The following is a 20757-nucleotide window of genomic DNA, read 5'->3' on the forward strand; positions in this document are numbered from 1 at the left end:
ATTCACACCACACCATTGATTCAGACCACTTTCTCACAATCAACAGGAGAAAACTGATGAAGAGAAGAGCAAAGTTAAGATAAACCACACCGAGGTCTTTTAGCCAGATGAAGTTTACACAAAAGGAATAAGCAGCTGATAAAATACTCAGAGAATAATAAAAAATTAGATTATGTCTACAGATGGAAATGTACAGACTTTGGACTCGTGATACATAAATTACAGCTAAAAGAGTTGAACTGGATTAGGGCGAGAGAATTAAAGGTGACCAAATAAAATCAAGCAAAAGTTTGATATGAGACACTGCTAAATTAGTGAAGGTCCCTCGGTTTACACGAACAGAGGATGTGAGTCTGACGGAGAAAGATCCTCCTCTGAACCTGCAGCCTGACGGGGATCGACCGCTTCTGCTGCACCTGCGGGAACACACACACACACACACACGGACACACACAAATTGTATTTATTTACAGCGGTAGGGGAGAGCTGGGAACAAATAACACTTCATGACTTTCTCAGTTTGTGTAAATCCACATAGGGTTCAGACTATATTTTTATCCACAGTAATTTTACACTTGTCTAGTACAAATATGTTGCTTTGTTTCGTTACAGTGCATACGTTTTCAATTTTACCCTCAGAAAATGGAAGTTAAATGTGACATCTGAGAGCACATTATAACATGACCATATGACAGCTTATATCTTATCTGATCGCATTAAAAAAATATACAAGACAGACTCAAATATTTTGTTAATATATATATACAGTCAAATAAAATACTGTTTTTTTATGAATTAAAATAATCTGATTTTGTAGTTTGACAATGAACACACTGCACCCATGCTTGGGACGGACACAAACCAGCAGAAATGCTTTGTCTTGAATCATTTCTAAACATTAAACATTGACAATTACATCGCTAATCTCATATTATAGCACATTGTAACGCAGTGTTACAAATAGTAAATAACAGATCGGACATTAAAATAATAGCAGAAATTACATTTTACTATGGTAAAATAAATGTTCACAACTAACTCTGCGTTACTTTGTGCCCCCGCGCTCCACCTATATTCTGTTACACTTCTCTTGTAAGTTTCGTCTGTGTGTGAAGACAGTAGCACTAATCCATGAATGAATGTTCTGAAGTGAATAAACTTCAAACTTACTGCTCAGTGCACTGATGTCAGACTCAGTTTGGATAGTAAAGTTTATTGTTTAAATTGATAAATGCCCTGCCCCCATCAATATCTGTGTCAGTCATTATAAGTGTTTGAGTGATCACTGAGACTCACCATCAGCAGGAGTAAGTTCTGACAGCAGCCGAATCCAGACGCTGAGCACTCACGCTTCCTGCAGCACCACAACACACACATTAGTGACAAACACACACACACACACTCGCTCTCTCACACACACAGACACATGCACTCACTCACCTCACTAACCCACGCACAGACTCACTCACACACACACACGCACTCTCACTCACTCTCATGCACTCACTCACTCACGCACTCTCACACACTCTCGCACGCACGCACTCTCACACACACACTCGCTCACACGCACTAACTCACTCTCACGCAGGCACTCACACGCGCCCTGTCACACTCACTCACTCTCACACACACTTACACACACTCTCACTCACACACACTCACTCACTCTCACACACACTCTCACACGCACTCACACACACTTACACGCACTCTCACTCACTCACGCACGCACTCCCTCCCACACACTCACACACACACGCAAAAAAAATAAATAAAATATTAACAGTGGGAGCCAGCAGCCTGTCATGGAGAAAGAAAAAAAAACTCAAAATGCTCCACGTGAAACTTTGGTTTCTTGCCCTTTTTCTATCGTGTCTAGTGATTTTGATTAATATGCACGAGGGAGAGAGAGAGCAAGAAGCGCTCGTGTTGTTTGAAGACTGTGAGTGCGTGCGCACCAGCTGGGGCTCTCTCTCTCGTACTCTCAGGCGCAGCAGTCATTCACTCACCGATCAAATAAGGCTTTGACAGCCACCAAAAAAAAAGATCAATGCAGAAAAACCCTGGACTGGTTATATAACGGACGGAATGTTGATCTGGCCATCGCGTATATTCAGCGCACATAAGGTAAAGTTTGCAAACATTTTTCGAGAAATAAAAACAGGTCGACGGAATCGATGCGCATATTTTTGCGTCGACGTCATCGATGACCTTAACGCGTTGTCCCAGCCCTATCCCTCACACACACTCACTCTCACACACACTCTCACACTCACTTACACACAGTCTCACACACTCAATCTCTCACTCACACACACACACACTCTCACACTCATCTCACGCACTCATCACTCACACCACTTTCTATGCACTCACTCAATCTAACACGCACACTCACTTACACACAGTCTCACACACACTCAATCTCTCACTCCACAACACACACTCTACACTCAATCTCACGCACTCACTCACTCACACACTTTCTCATGCACTCACTCAATCAACACGCACACTCACTTACACACAGTCTCACACACACTCAATCTCTCACTCACACACTCTCACTAGGGCTGGGCGATATATCAAATATTAGCGATAGTATCGGAATAATTTTGACGACGATGTAAAATTTGAATATATCGGGAATATTTCAAATTCAAGCATACTTTCCCAAAAGAACGCCCAACGAATGTCCAAAAAAGGAAACTGTAATGCTGACTGCTCTACGCCCCTCTACTACGAGAGCTTAATGATAGCGGTTGCCAGATAACAAGAGTTTAAATCTCTGAATCAGAGCTCCACTCTTACAAGGATACATTTTCTGCCCGGTGTTTGCTTATTTGAAGCAATCTGGCAACCATTTGCACGTGCTCACTCCCCATTGCAGAAGAGCCACCGACGATAATCTGAAAACACTAATGCTGTGTTCACACCAAACGCGAATAGAGCGTCAAATTCGCGTCTACCGCGCCTAGTTTGCCGCTTGACCATTTTGAGATCATTCGCTTCATTCGCGCGAGTAATTCGCTTCATTCGCGCGTGAAATTAACTTCATAACAGAGGCGAATTCGCGTCATGGGGGGGCTTCTGCCAGCTGAGTTCACGCATTTTCAACCGCCATTTTTATTCGGATAATTTTCAAAATATTACTGTTATTGTGTCATGAAATGTAGTTTTAAAAGTATTTCAGGCGAGAATGTAGTTGTTTTAAACTCAAATATGCGATTTATTTATAATGAGAGCGTCTATTTAAAAAATGTGTTTCGCCGATCTCGGAGATGAGCTCCATGCGATCAGCGGGAGCTCCGTCATCATGTATCCGCCGAGAGTAGCTAGATCTTCTGACATTTGCCGCTGGCTCTGATGTGTCTTTAGTGGTTCAAGATAAAATATAATTCGTTTGGGGTAATATGAAACGTTTCTTATCTTTGGCCTATATTCAATTTATCTATTAATATGTTTTTTATATATATATATATATATATATATATATAGATAGATCAAGATGGCGGCGCGATCACATCGCGAGGCTCAGCGTCTTACCAGATTTCGGAAATTAGTGTTAATCTACCTGGTTATTTCACTCGTGTTCGCGCGATTCAGTTATGCGAACTACATCTATACTAAACAGTCACTTTTGGACATCAACAAACGGTGTTCCAACATAGTTTTAGATTATCCTTTCGACTTCAGCGAACTCCCGCCGGAGCTACTGAGATCACCGCGGACAAGCGGATCACTCGTACCGACCGGAAGTTCTCGGCGTCGGCGTCGAGACCGTAAACATAGACGAGGAAAGCGTGGAGGGCTGCGTGCTAAGCTAAGGCTAAATCCACATCGACCAGCTCTGCCCAGCATCTTCCTTGCCAATGTACGGTCTCTGATGAACAAGATGGATGAACTAAAGATCTGGACCCTCACACAGAAATGGCTTATGGACTGTAATGTTATGTTTTTCACTGAAACATGGCTCTGCAACGATGTCCCAAACAGCGTGGTACATATGGATGGACGCTCTTTCTTCAGGGCTGACAGAGTAGCAGCAACCTCTGGTAAAAACAAAGGTGGTGGAGTATGCATTTATGTTAACAAATCATGGTGTAAAGACTCTGTCATTGTTGATACCTACTGCTCTGCTGATCTGGAGTTCCTGATTATCAAGTGCAGGCCATTCTATCTACCACGTGAATTTACTTGCATTGTTGCAGCTGCAGTTTATGTACCTCCGGACGCTAATGCTAACGTGGCTATGAAAGAACTTTGTGCTGCTATTAGCAAATTACAAACCCTGCACCCGGATGGAGCCTTTATTGTTGCTGGGGACTTCAATCACTGCACTTTAAGATGTTTTCTCCCTAAATTTCATCAAAATGTCTCCTGCACTACAAGGGGACATAAAACACTGGACCACGTTTATACTAATGTGACTGATGCCTACAAAGTCACACCCCTCCCCCATCTGGGTCAGTCAGACCACCTCTCTTTGTTCCTGCTCCCCAAGTATACCCCGGTCATCAAATGTGTGAAACCTACAATAAGGACTGTTAAAATCTGGCTGGAAGGTGCAGACTCCACTCTTCAACATCAGTTCCAGCACACAGACTGGAGTGAGTTTGCTGCCCAGGCCACCATAAACTCTCAGATTAACATTGACACTTACACAAATTCTGTCCTGGAGCACATCAACAGATGTGTAAGCAGAGTGACCACACTCAAAAAAATAAAAATTTTCCCCAATCAGAAGCCCTGGATGAACAGAGAGGTTCGCCTCCTGCTCAAAGCAAGAGATACAGCCTTCAGGTCTGGAGACCAGGAGGCTTACAGCTCAGCCAGAGCCAACCTGAGGAAGGGTATCTGCCAGGCCAAACTCACACACAAACAAAGGATTGAAGAACACTTCAATTCTTCAGACCCCCGGCGTATGTGGCAAGGCATACAATCTATCACCGATTACAAACCACCTAACTCTGTGCCCCCCTCCAGCTCTGCCTCCCTCCCAGACGAGCTCAATCACTTTTATGCTCGCTTTGATAAAAATAATAAGGAGATCTCACTCAAAACTGAGCATCAACCCAGTGAACTGCCTCTCACACTCTCCACATCAGATGTTTACTCCACTCTGCGTAAAGTGAATGGACGGAAAGCAGCTGGCCCTGACGGAATACCTGGTCGTGTGCTTAAAGCCTGTGCGGAGCAGCTGGCTGAGGTCTTCACAGACATTTTCAATCTGTCCCTGGCCCAAACAACTGTCCCCACTTGCTTCAAAACCTCCACCATCGTGCCTGTACCGAAGCATTCCACTGCCTCGGTCCCTAACGACTTCCGTCCTGTTGCACTCACCCCCATCATTGCCAAGTGCTTTGAGAAACTGGTCGCATCCCACTTAAAATCCTGTCTCCCTGCTACATTAGACCCTTTCCAATTTGCCTATCGCAACAATAGGTCAACAGAGGACGCCATCTCAACGGCACTTCACTCTGCCCTCACCCACCTGGACAGTCAGAACACACACGTGAGAATGCTGTTCATAGATTTCAGTTCTGCATTTAATACAGTAATCCCCTCCAAGCTGATCTCCAAGCTCAGCCATCTTGGAATCAGCACACCCATCTGCAATTGGATTCTAGATTTTCTGACTAACAGACCTCAGTCTGTTAAGTTAGATAACCTCTCCTCCTCCATCATAACCCTGAACACTGGAGTGCCACAAGGCTGCGTACTTAGCCCTCTCCTGTACTCCCTATTCACCAATGACTGTGTTCCTGTTTATGGCTCCAACACCATAATCAAATTCGCAGATGACACCACGGTGGTAGGTCTGATCAAGGATGACGACGAGTCAGCCTACAGGGATGAGGTGCAGCACCTGGCTGAGTGGTGTGCCAACAACAACCTGGAACTGAACACCCAGAAGACTAAGGAGATCATTGTGGACTTCAGGCGGACTAGGAATCATGCACACACACCCATCTACATCAACGGAGCTGTAGTGGAGCGTGTGTCGAGTTTCAAGTTCCTTGGCATCCACATCTCAGATGATCTCACCTGGTCCCTAAACACCTCCACCCTGGTCAAAAAGGCTCAGCAGCGCCTTTACTTCTTACGGAGCCTTAAAAAAGTTCACCTCAGTCCTAGGATCCTTTCTGAATTCTACCGCTGTACCATTGAGAGCATACTCACAAACTGCATCTCAGTGTGGTACAGCAATTGCTCCGCATCTGACCGCAAAGCACTCCAGCGGGTGGTGAAAACTGCTCAACGGATCACCGGCACTCAGTTAACATCCATCGAGAACATTTACCAGAAGCGCTGTCTGGGCAGGGCAAGAAACATCATCAAGGATGCCTCTCACCCTAACCATGGACTCTTCACCCTCCTTTCATCCGGCAGGCGTTACAGGAGCCTACGCTCTCGAACTAGTAGGCTCAGGAAGAGCTTCTTTCCTGAGGCTGTGACACTCCTGAACGCCACACCACCAATCTAACCTGCTCCTGCTCTTTTACTGCACTGGTCACAGTACTTTACATACATGTATTGCACTACTCATATTTGCACAGACTGCACATGGTTATATCCATTACACTATAAACTGTCTAAAGCTGTTACTGTACAAGCACAGTAAACTATTCTACAAAAAATATAATTGCACTACTGTTATTTTGCATATAATTGTTAAACAATACTTTTGCACACTCATTCAACTGTATTTATTATTACTGTTCTCAAGTTCCTGCTATTCATAATGTATATATAATCATTCTTTGCTCTGTTCATAATGTACATACAATCCCTACATTACATTAATATTTACATTCTGTATATACTCTGATCAATATTGTATATAGCAACTCCACTGTACATTCTGTATATCATAAGCTTTACTTACTCTGCACTTTTATGTATATATATAACACTATATTCTTGCACTTCTGGTTAGATGCTAACTGCATTTCATTAGCTCTGTACTTGTACTCTGCATAATGACAATAAAGTTGAATCTAATCTAATCTAATCTAATATATATATATATATATATATATATATATATATATATATATATATATATATTCAATTTATCTATTAATATGTTATATATATATATATATATATATATATATATATATATATATATATATATATATATATATATATATATAGGTCATTTTTATTCCTGTCTCTATAGAAATATGAACTTTTGTCATATAGCTCCGGTTGACTGCTCACTGACAACATCTGTCGTTCCTTCTTGTTGAATGAGTGGAGAAGGGTATTCCTGCACAACCGAACATACTGTTGAATGAGTGACTCCTAGCAGGCTCCTGGTTGGTTAGCGCGGCGCGAATTGACGCCAAAGTTCAAATTTTTCAACTCGGGCGGCAGACGCGAATTCGCGTCAAACGCTAAATGCACAAAAGCACCATTCGCGCTTAACGCGCGTTTCGCGCGAAGCGCTCTATTCGCGCGTCTATTCGCGTCATTCGCGCGAACTAGACGCGCGAATGAGGCGAATTCGCGTCTTCCGCGCCGCGCTTAACGCCCCATTCGCGCCGCGAGACCTCCAGACGCGCGTAAACGCGCCTTTGCATTGACTTAACATTGAAATCATTCGCGCCAGACGCTCTATTCGCGTTTGGTGTGAACACAGCATAACAAGCTGGAATTGAGCGATCTAATGAAAGCGTCGTTCAGCCGCTCTGTGTTCTGTCGTGAGATCTCAACTGTATGAAGGTAAAATGTATGTATTTATTTATTTTACTGTATGTGTACGTTAAAAGTACCATTCCTGCAGCAAGAACTATTTTGAACTAAATGAAGATGAATGTCTTGGTTAATGTCTTGGTCTAGGCGTATGATGTGTTTATTGAACCAATCAGATAAGAGTAAATGAAGAGTCAGCGAGAGGCTCATTTGATTGGCTACAAGAGGAAGGTGGCCCCGCCCTCCCCCTCACGCTTGCAAATCTAAGTTAGTGAGAGAATCGTGCCAAAATTGTAAGCGCAAAGAAAAGAAAGACGGAGCTGTACATATCGGATTATTTCGGGAAATTTTTGCCCCACATGCACAACAGCTCATTTAGACATTTGCAACAGTTAGTTTTTTTACACTTACAGATTGGTTCTATGCAGTCAATCTGTTTTGCAGTTCTTTAAACTGTTGTTTTCGCTTGCAAATCACCGTTCACAGGCTTGCAGTGCTTTTGACTGTCTTTTGGCGAAAGAAACGTGCCAAAAGTGTAAGCGCGGAAAAATGGAAGTCAGAAGCATGCAGATCATATTTATTTTGCTTTAGCATGAAGCTGCAGTTTCACAATACATGAATTACACTTACAAGTAACAGTAAAATGCTGCAAATCATTTTGTATTACGCTTGAAATGCGATTTACACCTTTACAAAGCTTCTCTTGCGCATGCAAATTTAATTTACGCTTACAGTCTTATGTACACTTCCGCAAATATTACCCTGCGTATGCAAATCTTTATGACGTAATTTTACCTTCATACAACTGTATTGTTTGCATTTGTGATCGCAAAATAAATGCACTTACTCGACCGCTGATGTTTGAATAGAGAAACATAGGCTATGGCCAATTGGAATTACTATTGGGGAATTTCACTGGTATGTTTACCAGTTTCCATAATATAGACAGAGAGAATGCAAAAGTCTTTGGTATTCATTTATATATATTTATATATAAGAAATAGCTATGTGCTTCAGCAACTAACTCCCCATCTAAGAGGGTTTTTAATGTCAGTAGGAACAGTTTCATGCCACAGAGCTTCTCTTAAAACCGCAGACAGTAGACAGATGTGTTCTTAGCTTAAAAACCTTGTAAAAAAAAAAAAAAAAAAGAAAAGAAAAATACTAATCCCAGTTGCATAGTATAAATTGTGAATTGCATGCACTAAAAAGTTGACAGAATGCACTTTCTGTACTTAATTTGCACTGCTTCAGTTACATATAGGCCTACATGTATTCATTTAATAAAAAGCAGTAAGTGATCTCTTGGTCTAGATTTTTTTAACTGCTTAAATAAGCTGTTTAATCTAAATTGTTTTTTTGTTTTTGTTTTATCTGAATATTTTTATTTTAATTATTTAAATGCAAATGGACACATATCGAGATATATATCGAATATCGTAAAAATTTTGACAATATCGAGATATCATTTTTTTAAATATTTCGCCCAGCCCTAACTCTCACACACACTCACTCCCTCACTCACTCACACACACACGCACGCACTCACACATGCACTCACTCTCGCACTCTCACACACACGTGCGCACTCACTCTCACACGCACTCACGCTCTCTCTCTCACACACACACACTCTCAAACACGCACTCTCACTCACTCACGTACGCACGCACTCACACTCTCACACTCACTCACGCGCACTCACTCTCACTCACACACAAACACTCTCACAGTCTCTCACACTCTCTCACACACACACACAAACACTCTCACACACACACACACACACAAACACTCTCACAGTCTCTCACTCACACACAAACACTCACACTCTCTCACACACACACACACACTCTCACACACTCTCTCACACACACAGATAGTGATCAGATGCTGACAGGCAGCGGTCGTTGACTCGTACCGTCCAGCTGGGGTTTCTTGGTCATCAGGGCGGTGGAGGCGGCGTCTGCAGCGCTCACCCTGAAGCTAGCAGGCAGTGTGTCGGCAGAGCTCACACTCATTCCACGCACGTCTTTGGGCCTGAACTTCTTCCTCCAGGACGGAGCGCGGCGGAAGTTCTTCTCGTCGTCCTGCAGAGACACGGCTGTGATGTGAAGCGCTCAGATCTGATACAGCCGGCTGATGGAGCAGACTGAACTCACCTCCTCGAGTCTCCTCTCTGTTCCTGCAGCTAACAGACGGCTGTACTCGTGCTCCAGCAACGCCCTCGCCTGCACACACACACACACACACTTACTGCACCTCCACACAGCATCACAGAACTACACTGACACACTCATGAGTGAGGAATCAAGGAAACTCCACTGATTCAGTTTCTTGAGTGCTACTGCTAGATACACCTTGTTTTATTAGTATGTTATGTGTATTTGTATTGTGTATCTTTGCCAGTGGTGGACAGTAACGGAGTAGCTTTACTTCGTTACTGTACTTAAGTACATTTTTAAAGTATCTGTACTTTACTGGAGTAGTTTTATTTTGAGTAACTTACTTTTACTTCACTACATTCCAAAGCATAAAATCGCTTTGTTTTCATAAAACATATCGTTACTCCCTATAATATATCACGTGCTCCGAGACGCAGAAGCGGTGTCTGATTCATCATGAACGAACTGAGTCATTTCAAAATAAACTTTTAAATCGGATCGCGAATCGCACCAAACGATTCGTTTAGGAATTAGAATGATCCGATTGCAGCTGTTCTGGAGTCGACCGCTCACTGATTCAAATGAACCGTTTAGTGCGAGTCAGTAAGAACCGGGAGATCTTGTGAGCGCGCGTGCGTCTGATGTTGCTAAAAGTAAGTTATTAATGTCGAAATTTCGGATTAATTATTGTAACTGAAAATCATATTTAGGTCAAAATTGTCAGTTGTTTGGAAACTAAATCCGCTGTAAAGAGTGATCTATTTAAGCCCACTAATGCTCGAGTGCAGACGATGCAGACACATCAATCTGTGTTTTAGGTTAAAAAAACATTAAACAAACACAGATTATATAAAATAATATTATAATATAATATTAAAAGTTTTATTAAAATGCTACCATGTCCTATGTGACGTCTGTTTTTATATTGTTTATCAACAGTAACGTATATTGTTTGGATTAACTAGACGAGTAGACAGACATGAATGTTTATTCATAACCGTACTGAAAATAAGTAAATATTGTTAGCTGATGCTAACTGTCTAGCTAACAAGCTTGCTGGTGCTAACTTTAGGTAATTTTTATAAAAAAAAGGATCAAATATTTTTCTTCAACCACCTAATATATATATATATATATATATATATATATATATATATATATATATATATATATATATATATATATATATATATTGATAGGTAGATATATATATATATATATATATATATATATATATATAACTGTACATCTGGGGAGAAAAGTAAGGATGTGATGTTTAGAACATGGTTACTACAGTAATTATCAAAGAGGGGAAGAGATGCACCCCGTTTGGCCAGAGGTGTTTTTACACCACAGACAAGGTTTGAGAAGGAAAAAATCATTATATAATTATTTATTTCAAAATCACAGTGTAAGCTTCACAGTGAACATTACTCTCGTAAGCGTAGTCCATATACACAACAAAAATATATCTTGACTCCATATAGTGCTTATTTTGGAAAACAAATCCCAGGTATTTTGAGCAGTAGGATTATAAAAAATGTGCTAATGTAAAATTAAATTAAGTAGCCTATATAAAATTGCAAACATCTATCTTTCAGTACTTTTTTACTTAAGTACATAAAAAATTGAGTACTTTTGTACTTTCACTTGAGTAAAATTGAAAAAGGAGTACTTTTACTTTTACTGGAGTAATATATTACTATACGTATCTGTACTTTTACTCAAGTACTTGATTTGAGTACTTCGTCCACCACTGATCTTTGCCATTATCATAAAAAATAAGAACAGATTTTTATCTTCGCCCGTTTTGGCCTAAATGCCTGCCGTTCTTTTTTATTTTATATTTTGTTACATTGAAAAGCTTGGTTTTTAAAATAGAGTAATTGGTTAAAAATTAGTATGATATGTTTGCAACATTGCCCAGCCTCTTCTGATCAAGATGAAGTGTTTTAAATAGCTTGTGTGTGTGTGTGTGTGTGTGTGTGTGTGTGTGTGTGTCTCACCTGTGTGCACTGTGTAGGGATCTGCAGCAGCAGTGCCAAGGCGTTGTGGTCGAAGGACTCGTCCAGAGCGAGGAGCGCTCCATGAACGCCGCTCTCCAGAAGATTCCCAGCATACTCCTTCAGTCCGATGGCCTGGACCCAGCTGACCACGCGCTCGTTCGTCCACACCAGCACATCTGCAGCAGCAGCAGCAGCGTCAGCACACACTCACTCACACACACTCACACACACTCACACACACACCAACATGCTCACCTTTGACCTCCACCTGGGACTCGTCACGCCTGCGCTCCAGCTCTTTCCTGTCGTAGTTCAGCCGTCTCAAACACATCACACCACACTGAAAACTGTTCCTGCAGAGAGGGACACACACACACACACACACACACACAGAGGAAGTGATTCACACACCACAGGAACCACTCTCCCATGAAGCACTGCGGGTCTGAAGGAGTAACCAGCAGCTCAAACAGCGTCTAACTGAACTACTGCACTGCTGATTAGGATTCGGTTAGAGCTTCTCTCACTTTAAACTTAAGAATGACCATAAGATTTCTAAATGAACTTTTCTGTTCGATTCATCTCTTAAACACTGATGTGACCTTCACCGTGAACCGTGTCTCACACCTCGGGCTGGAGAGAATAGTTATTAACTGTAATGCTGCAGCTTCACATTCACACGTGAAGATGTGTGTCAGGTTGTGTGTGTTCTAGACGAGGTGAATGTGTGCACATTACCTACACACCTTGTAGCTACAAAATAACCAGACTGGCTGCTTCAGTTCAGGGCCTAAACTCAATCTAATATCTGAACCGACGGGGAAAGTGCTTCTGGAGCCAGACAGTGTTTGTTGCTCAGGACTGACCTGTGGAAGCTGTCCACCATCTTCAGCTGACCGCGCAGGTCTTTTTTGGTCAGATGATCCAGCATACGAGCGTCCACCAGCGACTCCATGAAGTAGCTGCGGTACTGAGGCAGACCGAGGCTGGGCAGCCAGGCGTTACCGATCCACTCGTGGTTCATGTCCCCGTAGGCCAGAGTCTGAGGGGCCACACACACACACACACACACACACACGTCCAGTCAACTCGAGACCAACACTACTCACCCAACAACCTTAGCACGGAGTTCATTACTCAGATCATAACCACAGTAGATTAGAGAAAGAGCTCGAGTTAAACCATCATCAGTGTGATCCACAAACACATGGATTTCTAAGATGAAGACCAGCAAATGTATTATAACATGAAGAACTTGTCATGAAACTGGTCGAGAGCACGTCCAGGTCACATCTCAGACTCGTGCGAAGCATCTTAACTTGCATGAGTTGTTTGGGTCTGATGGTGAAGTGAATCGTGACCTGGACGAGCTCCACACAGATTGTGTGTTCTCCAGCAGAGATGAGAGAGAGACAGAGGTTCAAACCTGTGCCCAGCTGGCCTCCTCGTCCTCCTGGTGTTAGCATGTTAGCATGTGGAGCGAGAGGAGACTCAGTAGAAGAACAGAAACAGAACGTGACACAGTAAATCATCACCGCGCTGCATGCAGACGACTACAGCCAGCAGCGAAGCACAAACACACATTAGCGTTAGCGTTAGCGTTAGCGTGACTGACCGTGAGCGGCGTGGTGGCCAGACTCTCCATCTCCTCGTGTGTGAGCCAGACATTCCCAGAACACTACAGACATCCGTGAGTGACAGAAGACATTAGGAGAGCAGAAGAGTGTTAGTGAGCTGCAGGAACATTAGTAAAGTGATCACAGACATCCCATCAGGGGTTAATGAGTGAGGCATGCACAGAGAGAAAAACACATCATCGATAACACAGACACTTATTTTACCCAAATATCTCAGACTGTGCCTGAATTCCAGCGAGCGAGCAACACTCCCTTATATTTTAGGAGAGAAAGGAAGTGTGTCCTCCTAACAAACCCCTGTCCTCCAGCAATGCTCTCGGTAGATATTTACCCTGTATTTACTACTGTTTTTGTGTTGTGCGTGTGTCATGTGATAATATATGTACAACATGGCCATGAATTAGTTTTTTTCTCTTAAATGATCTACATGCCTGTATAACTGTACAACATTGTGCTGCTCCACAGTCAAGTCAATAAAGCTCATCTGAACTGAATTACATCATGAGTTAAAAAAACACTAATATTGAGAAGCCTTTAGGGCTTAAATAAGAGTTTGCTGGAAGCCCCTAAAGCTTCTCTTCCACTGGTAATGTTTCTGATCACAGGTGTGTGAAGATGTTTGGATCATGTTGTGTTCCCAAACACACGTTAAAGAGCTGTTCATGTGAATCATTTAGTGTGAAGAGTCGCTCTGAATCACCGGACCACAGCGTCACCATCAGCAGATGACTGTAGTCTGACTGACGTCAGGATCTCAGGATTATCTTGAGTAACTGTGCAGCTCTAATGATTCACTCGCCATCACGTCACTCAAACCTTAGACCTTCTCCATCTTCAGAACACAAATCAAGATGTGTGACCCGTGTCCCAGAGCACACAGGATCATTTTGAGTTCATTAAGCCCTCGTCTACCGATTCAAATACACATACACACACCGATTAATATTCACACAGTATTAACACACACACACACATCTGTTGAGGAAAGACCCCTGATGTGTGTGTGATGTTATATTAGATCTGTGCATTATGTGTGCTTAATATACGCAGTCTGTCTCAATGTTCATCTAAGGTGTCCTTGTTACAATGTAACTATACTTAAAAACACGGAGTAATATTAATGAACTACACCTGCTTACTACATGATTAGGATTACTACCATGTAATTATGCATAATTAACTGTTATTATAATAGTTAGTACATGTAACAAGGACACCTTAAAATAAAGTGCTACCCAAACAAAAATAACTAACTATTTTCAACAAGTTCTGCTCTCGGCGTCCCTGTGCTGCGGTCTCTGGAGGAAGGTCTCACGGGTTTGAGTCACATGAGGGAGAGTTAACGACAGAACCTTCATTTCTGGGTGAACGAGCCCTTTAGTGTGAGGCTTGTTTTCTAGACTGATCTGAGAACAGATCCTCCCAGTGTCGCAGGAAGGGGACGCTGGTATATTTAGGGTTATGTAAAGGGTGTCTCCTACCGTTCTGGAGGTGGGTGGCACCGAGGGGCTGGTGAGGGACATGATCTCCTGGATGGCGAGGCGTAGTTTGAGGCGGTGAAGAGGGTTGCTGATGCCGATCTCACGCTGGATCTCGGTGTCGGACAGAGCAGACATGATGGCTCCACTCTTCACGTTAGCACGGCACGCCGCTACGTACCACGCCGGCATCCCCACCCACAGCTGCAGAACACAACAACAGTGAGGACGGCGTGCTGCAGCCCAGATGTGATACAGGTGTAGATGTGTCTGTACCTCCAACCACACCACCACCGTGGGACCGTCCCACTGAGCGAAGGGCAGACCCTGACGACACGCCTCCTCCAGCAGCTCGTGTCTGAAAACACACAGCACATGCATGTGCAAAGAGCACGCTCACGGTCCACACATGTTAGAATGAGAGCAGAACACAGACGGGGTCACACAGACGGGGACACACAGACGGGGTCACACAGAAGGAGACACACAAACGGAGACACACAGACAAATGGAGTCACACAGACGGGGACACACAGACGGGGTCACACAGACGGGGACACACAGACGGGGACACACAGACGGGGTCACACAGACGGGGTCACACAGAAGGGGACACACATCACACAGACAGGGTCACACAGACGGAGACACACAGACGGGGACACACAGACGGGGACACACAGACAAATGGAGTCACACAGACAGGGTCACACACACAGACGGGGACACACAGACGGGGTCACACAGACGGGGACACACAGACGGGGTCACACAGACGGGGACACACAGACGGGGTCACACAGAAGGAGACACACAGAAGGGGACACACATCACACAGACAGGGTCACACAGACGGAGACACACAGACGGGGACACACAGACGGGGACACACAGACAGGGTCACACAGACGGAGACACACAGACGGGGACACACAGACGGGGACACACAGACAGGGTCACACAGACGGAGACACACAGACGGGGACACACAGACGGAGACACACAGACGGAGACACACAGACGGGGACACACAGACGGGGTCACACAGACGGAGACACACAGACGGGGGACACACAGACGGAGACACACAGACGGGGACACACAGACGGGGACACACAGACGGGGACACACAGACGGGGACACACAGAAGGGGACACACAGAAGGGGACACACAGAAGGGGACACACATCACACAGACAGGGTCACACAGACGGAGACACACAGACGGGGACACACAGAAGGAGACACACAGAAGGGGACACACATCACACAGACAGAGTCACACAGACGGAGACACACAGACGGGGACACACAGACGGGGACACACAGACGGGGTCACACAGACGGGGACACACAGACGGGGACACACAGACGGGGACACACAGACGGGGACACACAGACGGGGACACACATCACACAGACAGGGTCACACAGACGGAGACACACAGACGGGGACACACAGAAGGAGACACACAGAAGGGGACACACATCACACAGACGGGGACACACAGACGGAGACACACAGACGGGGACACACAGACGGGGTCACACAGACGGGGACACACAGACGGGGACACACAGAAGGGGACACACAGAAGGGGACACACAGAAGGGGACACACATCACACAGAGAGGGTCACACAGACGGAGACACACAGACGGGGACACACAGAAGGAGACACACAGAAGGGGACACACATCACACAGACAGAGTCACACAGACGGGGACACACAGACGGGGACACACAGACGGGGACACACAGACGGGGACACACAGACGGGGACACACATCACACAGACAGGGTCACACAGACGGAGACACACAGACGGGGACACACAGAAGGAGACACACAGAAGGGGACACACATCACACAGACGGGGACACACAGACGGAGACACACAGACGGGGACACACAGACGGGGTCACACAGACGGGGTCACACAGACGGGGTCACACAGACGGGGTCACACAGACGGGGTCACACAGACGGGGACACACAGACGGGGACACACATCACACAGACAGGGTCACACAGACGGGGACACACAGAAGGAGACACACAGAAGGGGACACACATCACACAGACAGAGTCACACAGACGGGGACACACAGACGGGGACACACAGACGGGGACACACAGACGGGGACACACAGACGGGGACACACAGACGGGGTCACACAGAAGGAGACACACATCACACAGACAGGGTCACACAGACGGAGACACACAGACGGGGACACACAGATGGGGACACACAGACGGGGACACACATCACACAGACAGGGTCACACAGACGGAGACACACAGACGGGGACACACAGAAGGAGACACACAGAAGGGGACACACATCACACAGACGGGGACACACAGACGGAGACACACAGACGGGGACACACAGACGGGGTCACACAGACGGGGTCACACAGACGGGGTCACACAGACGGGGACACACAGACGGGGACACACATCACACAGACAGGGTCACACAGACGGGGACACACAGAAGGAGACACACAGAAGGGGACACACATCACACAGACAGAGTCACACAGACGGGGACACACAGACGGGGACACACAGACGGGGACACACAGACGGGGTCACACAGAAGGAGACACACATCACACAGACAGGGTCACACAGACGGAGACACACAGACGGGGACACACAGACGGGGACACACAGACGGGGACACACAGAAGGGGACACACAGAAGGGGACACACAGAAGGGGACACACATCACACAGACAGGGTCACACAGACGGGGACACACAGACGGGGTCACACAGACGGGGACACACAGACGGGGACACACAGACGGGGACACACAGACGGGGACACACAGACGGGGACACACAGACGGGGACACACATCACACAGACAGGGTCACACAGACGGAGACACACAGACGGGGACACACAGAAGGAGACACACAGAAGGGGACACACATCACACAGACGGAGACACACAGACGGGGACACACAGACGGGGTCACACAGACGGGGACACACAGACGGGGACACACAGACGGGGACACACAGACGGGGACACACATCACACAGACAGGGTCACACAGATGGAGACACACAGACGGGGACACACAGAAGGAGACACACAGAAGGGGACACACAGAAGGGGACACACAGAAGGGGACACACATCACACAGACAGAGTCACACAGACGGGGACACACAGACAGGGACACAGACGGAGACACACAGACGGGGTCACACAGACGGGGACACACAGACGGGGACACAGACGGGGACACACAGACGGGGACACACAGACGGGGACACACAGACGGGGACACACAGACGGGGACACACAGACAAATGGAGTCACACAGACAGGGTCACACACACACAGATGGAGACACACAGACGGGGACACACAAAAGGAGACACACAGAAGGGGTCACACAGACGGGGTCACACAGAAGGGGACACACAGACGGGGACACACAGACGGGGTCACACACACAGACGGGGACACACAGACGGGGACACACAGACGGGGACACACAGACGGGGACACACAGACGGGGACACACAGACGGGGACACACAGAAGGGGACACACAGAAGGGGACACACAGAAGGGGACACACAGAAGGGGACACATATCACACAGAAGGGGACACATATCACACAGACGGGGTCACACAGACGGGGTCACACAGACGGGGACACACAGATGGAGACACATGTCACACGTTCACCACATGCTAAATGATGCATGCATATATATATATATGAGTGGACTCTCTCTTTCGGTCATGATAGAGGGTGAATCCTGAACCTGTGTTTGCAGATGCTGGGACTAATATTCCTCACAGACACACTGTCTTCATTCTTCTCTAAACAAGACTTTAGGAAACCGATGGTTTTTTTAGTGTCAAAATGCAGAGAAAGAAGCAGGACACCTTTCAAAGGCAAAGCAAATGCACACCAAACACCAAATCTCATTCTTTTGGCATAACATCATGTTATGCAGCTACTGAAGCATTAAGAGGAAAGAAGAAAGCAGATAAACATGCATCACGTCATGCTGAAGAAAGAAGAGAAGCATCTGGTCCTGAACGAGGCTCTGAGACCCATCATGCACTTCAGCAGAGGAAGATCATGAACCAGAGGACACTCGTGTCCCGTCTCCATCAGCTCAGAAGAGACTAGAGCCGGGTGTTTCTGCAGGATACTGATGGACTGAAGAGCACAGGATCACTCCAGATCCCTTCGTGATAAAACCTCTTCCTTCAGCTGCCAGCATCAGCAAAGTCACATTACACATCAACTATTATTTACAATATTACATCTCGTATGAGAGATCGCAGCTTTGCTCAAACAGCAGTGGAATGGACAAACAATGAAAGGTTGTGAGACGTGTGCTGATCACTTAACTTGAGTATCGTGTTTTTAGAACATCGTTTCGTGAACTATATTTATCATACTGCTGAACGTGAGCGCTTTCCTGTCAACATCATTTTCACTGGATACAACTAAACCTGGATCATTTAACATGCATTCTGCCCTTTTCCATGTGGATGACTGTTATTAGATGAAGCAGCATCAGTTTCGGGTCACACTTGCCATTTCTGACCAGTTGAAAGTCCACAAACTCTCACATGTACTTCTAGGAGATACGCTCATCTTTCTAACACGTTCACTTCTGTCCTCTGCGATCAGCGTAAAACAGCAAACACTCTTCACGGAAACAAGAGTGACTCTCTGGTTCCACGTGCCTCATTCTGCAGTGCTGACCACTGAATAAACCCGAGCATCAATCTAGAGTTCTCCAGCGCTAGAGGAGCAGATGCAGTGTGTAAAGGGCAGGATGTTAGTAGAGCTGAGACGTGCAGGTGCTCTGATCACGCTTCCCCGCTCCAGCGTCACCGAGACAGACGGTCTGTGCACACTTACCCTGAGTTTGGGCTGTGAGTGATGCGTGGAGAGAGTGTGTGAGGAGAGAGGAGGAACACACGCATGATGAGCCACTGACAGACATGAGTCATGACACACGTTTAACAACAACACTTCATGGGGGACCAAACTAAAACAGCATCATCATTACTCGGGACAGTGAATCTACTTCCTGTTTCAAACACTACTGATGTGTCACTCACTTCTTCTGCAGCTTCCGGTTCTTCTCTGCTGGACCGCTCATCTTCCCAAGCGTCATGGCGTCCGGTGCGCCTCCTCCATCAGGTGTACCTGCCACCGCTGCTCCACACACACACACACACACACACACACATCACCGGTCTGTTCTGCTGAGAGCTGGGTTTGTACTGGAGGAACAGCATCATGTACACAATCTCTTGTGAACACCAGACAGGTGTAAACTATTAAACTACTTTTTATAAAACATGATGATCTCAGTGGGACACTCGAACCCCAAATATCTGTCTTTACCAGTTCATTAAGAGGAGTTATTTTACTGCACTGCCATTAAACATGCAATCGATTGTATTTTGAGCACAATCATTCATATTTCTATATTCAGTATTTCAGATCCCTGCACATTACTCCAAATCCAAGATTATTCACATTCAACCTTGATATTGTTATAGCAATTATGCAATTTTATGAACATAAGTAAGAATACGAAAACGTTCATTACTCTTAAAGTTTACTCCAACATCGTAACAATCAAGGTGTATCTTTTAATGTTTCCTGAACCTGAGATAACATGAACTAACAATAAACAGTTGTATTTTTAATAACTAATGTTAACAAAGACGAAAAAAGCAGGTCACAAATGTTCTC

General features: G+C 45.4%; 1 protein-coding gene across 9 annotated transcripts in view; it reads right to left on the minus strand.

The window, feature by feature from the left end:
* Positions 1 to 294: 294 nt before the first annotated feature.
* ppfia1 (PTPRF interacting protein alpha 1) overlaps positions 295 to 20757 on the minus strand; it is a 35773-nt gene continuing 15310 nt past the window's right edge. For 3 of the 9 annotated variants that reach the window (XM_026232929.1, XM_026232932.1, XM_026232928.1), the window contains 13 exons: positions 20115 to 20211; positions 19912 to 19923; positions 15267 to 15348; positions 14994 to 15194; positions 13491 to 13553; positions 13302 to 13328; positions 12742 to 12917; positions 12131 to 12228; positions 11876 to 12051; positions 9867 to 9935; positions 9626 to 9794; positions 1297 to 1354; positions 295 to 416 (listed from right to left, as the gene is read on the minus strand). In XM_026232929.1, the coding sequence (XP_026088714.1) occupies positions 1299 to 1354; positions 9626 to 9794; positions 9867 to 9935; positions 11876 to 12051; positions 12131 to 12228; positions 12742 to 12917; positions 13302 to 13328; positions 13491 to 13553; positions 14994 to 15194; positions 15267 to 15348; positions 19912 to 19923; positions 20115 to 20211 (1226 nt within the window). In that variant the 3' untranslated portion in view covers positions 295 to 416; positions 1297 to 1298. The remainder of the gene's footprint in view (positions 417 to 1296; positions 1355 to 9625; positions 9795 to 9866; positions 9936 to 11875; positions 12052 to 12130; positions 12229 to 12741; positions 12918 to 13301; positions 13329 to 13490; positions 13554 to 14993; positions 15195 to 15266; positions 15349 to 19911; positions 19924 to 20114; positions 20212 to 20757) is intronic. The other 6 variants (XM_026232936.1, XM_026232930.1, XM_026232935.1 and 3 more) reach the window with 4 other exon arrangements.

This window comes from Carassius auratus, chromosome 45, assembly GCF_003368295.1.
Source record: "Carassius auratus strain Wakin chromosome 45, ASM336829v1, whole genome shotgun sequence".
NCBI classification, from domain to species: Eukaryota; Metazoa; Chordata; class Actinopteri; order Cypriniformes; family Cyprinidae; genus Carassius; species Carassius auratus.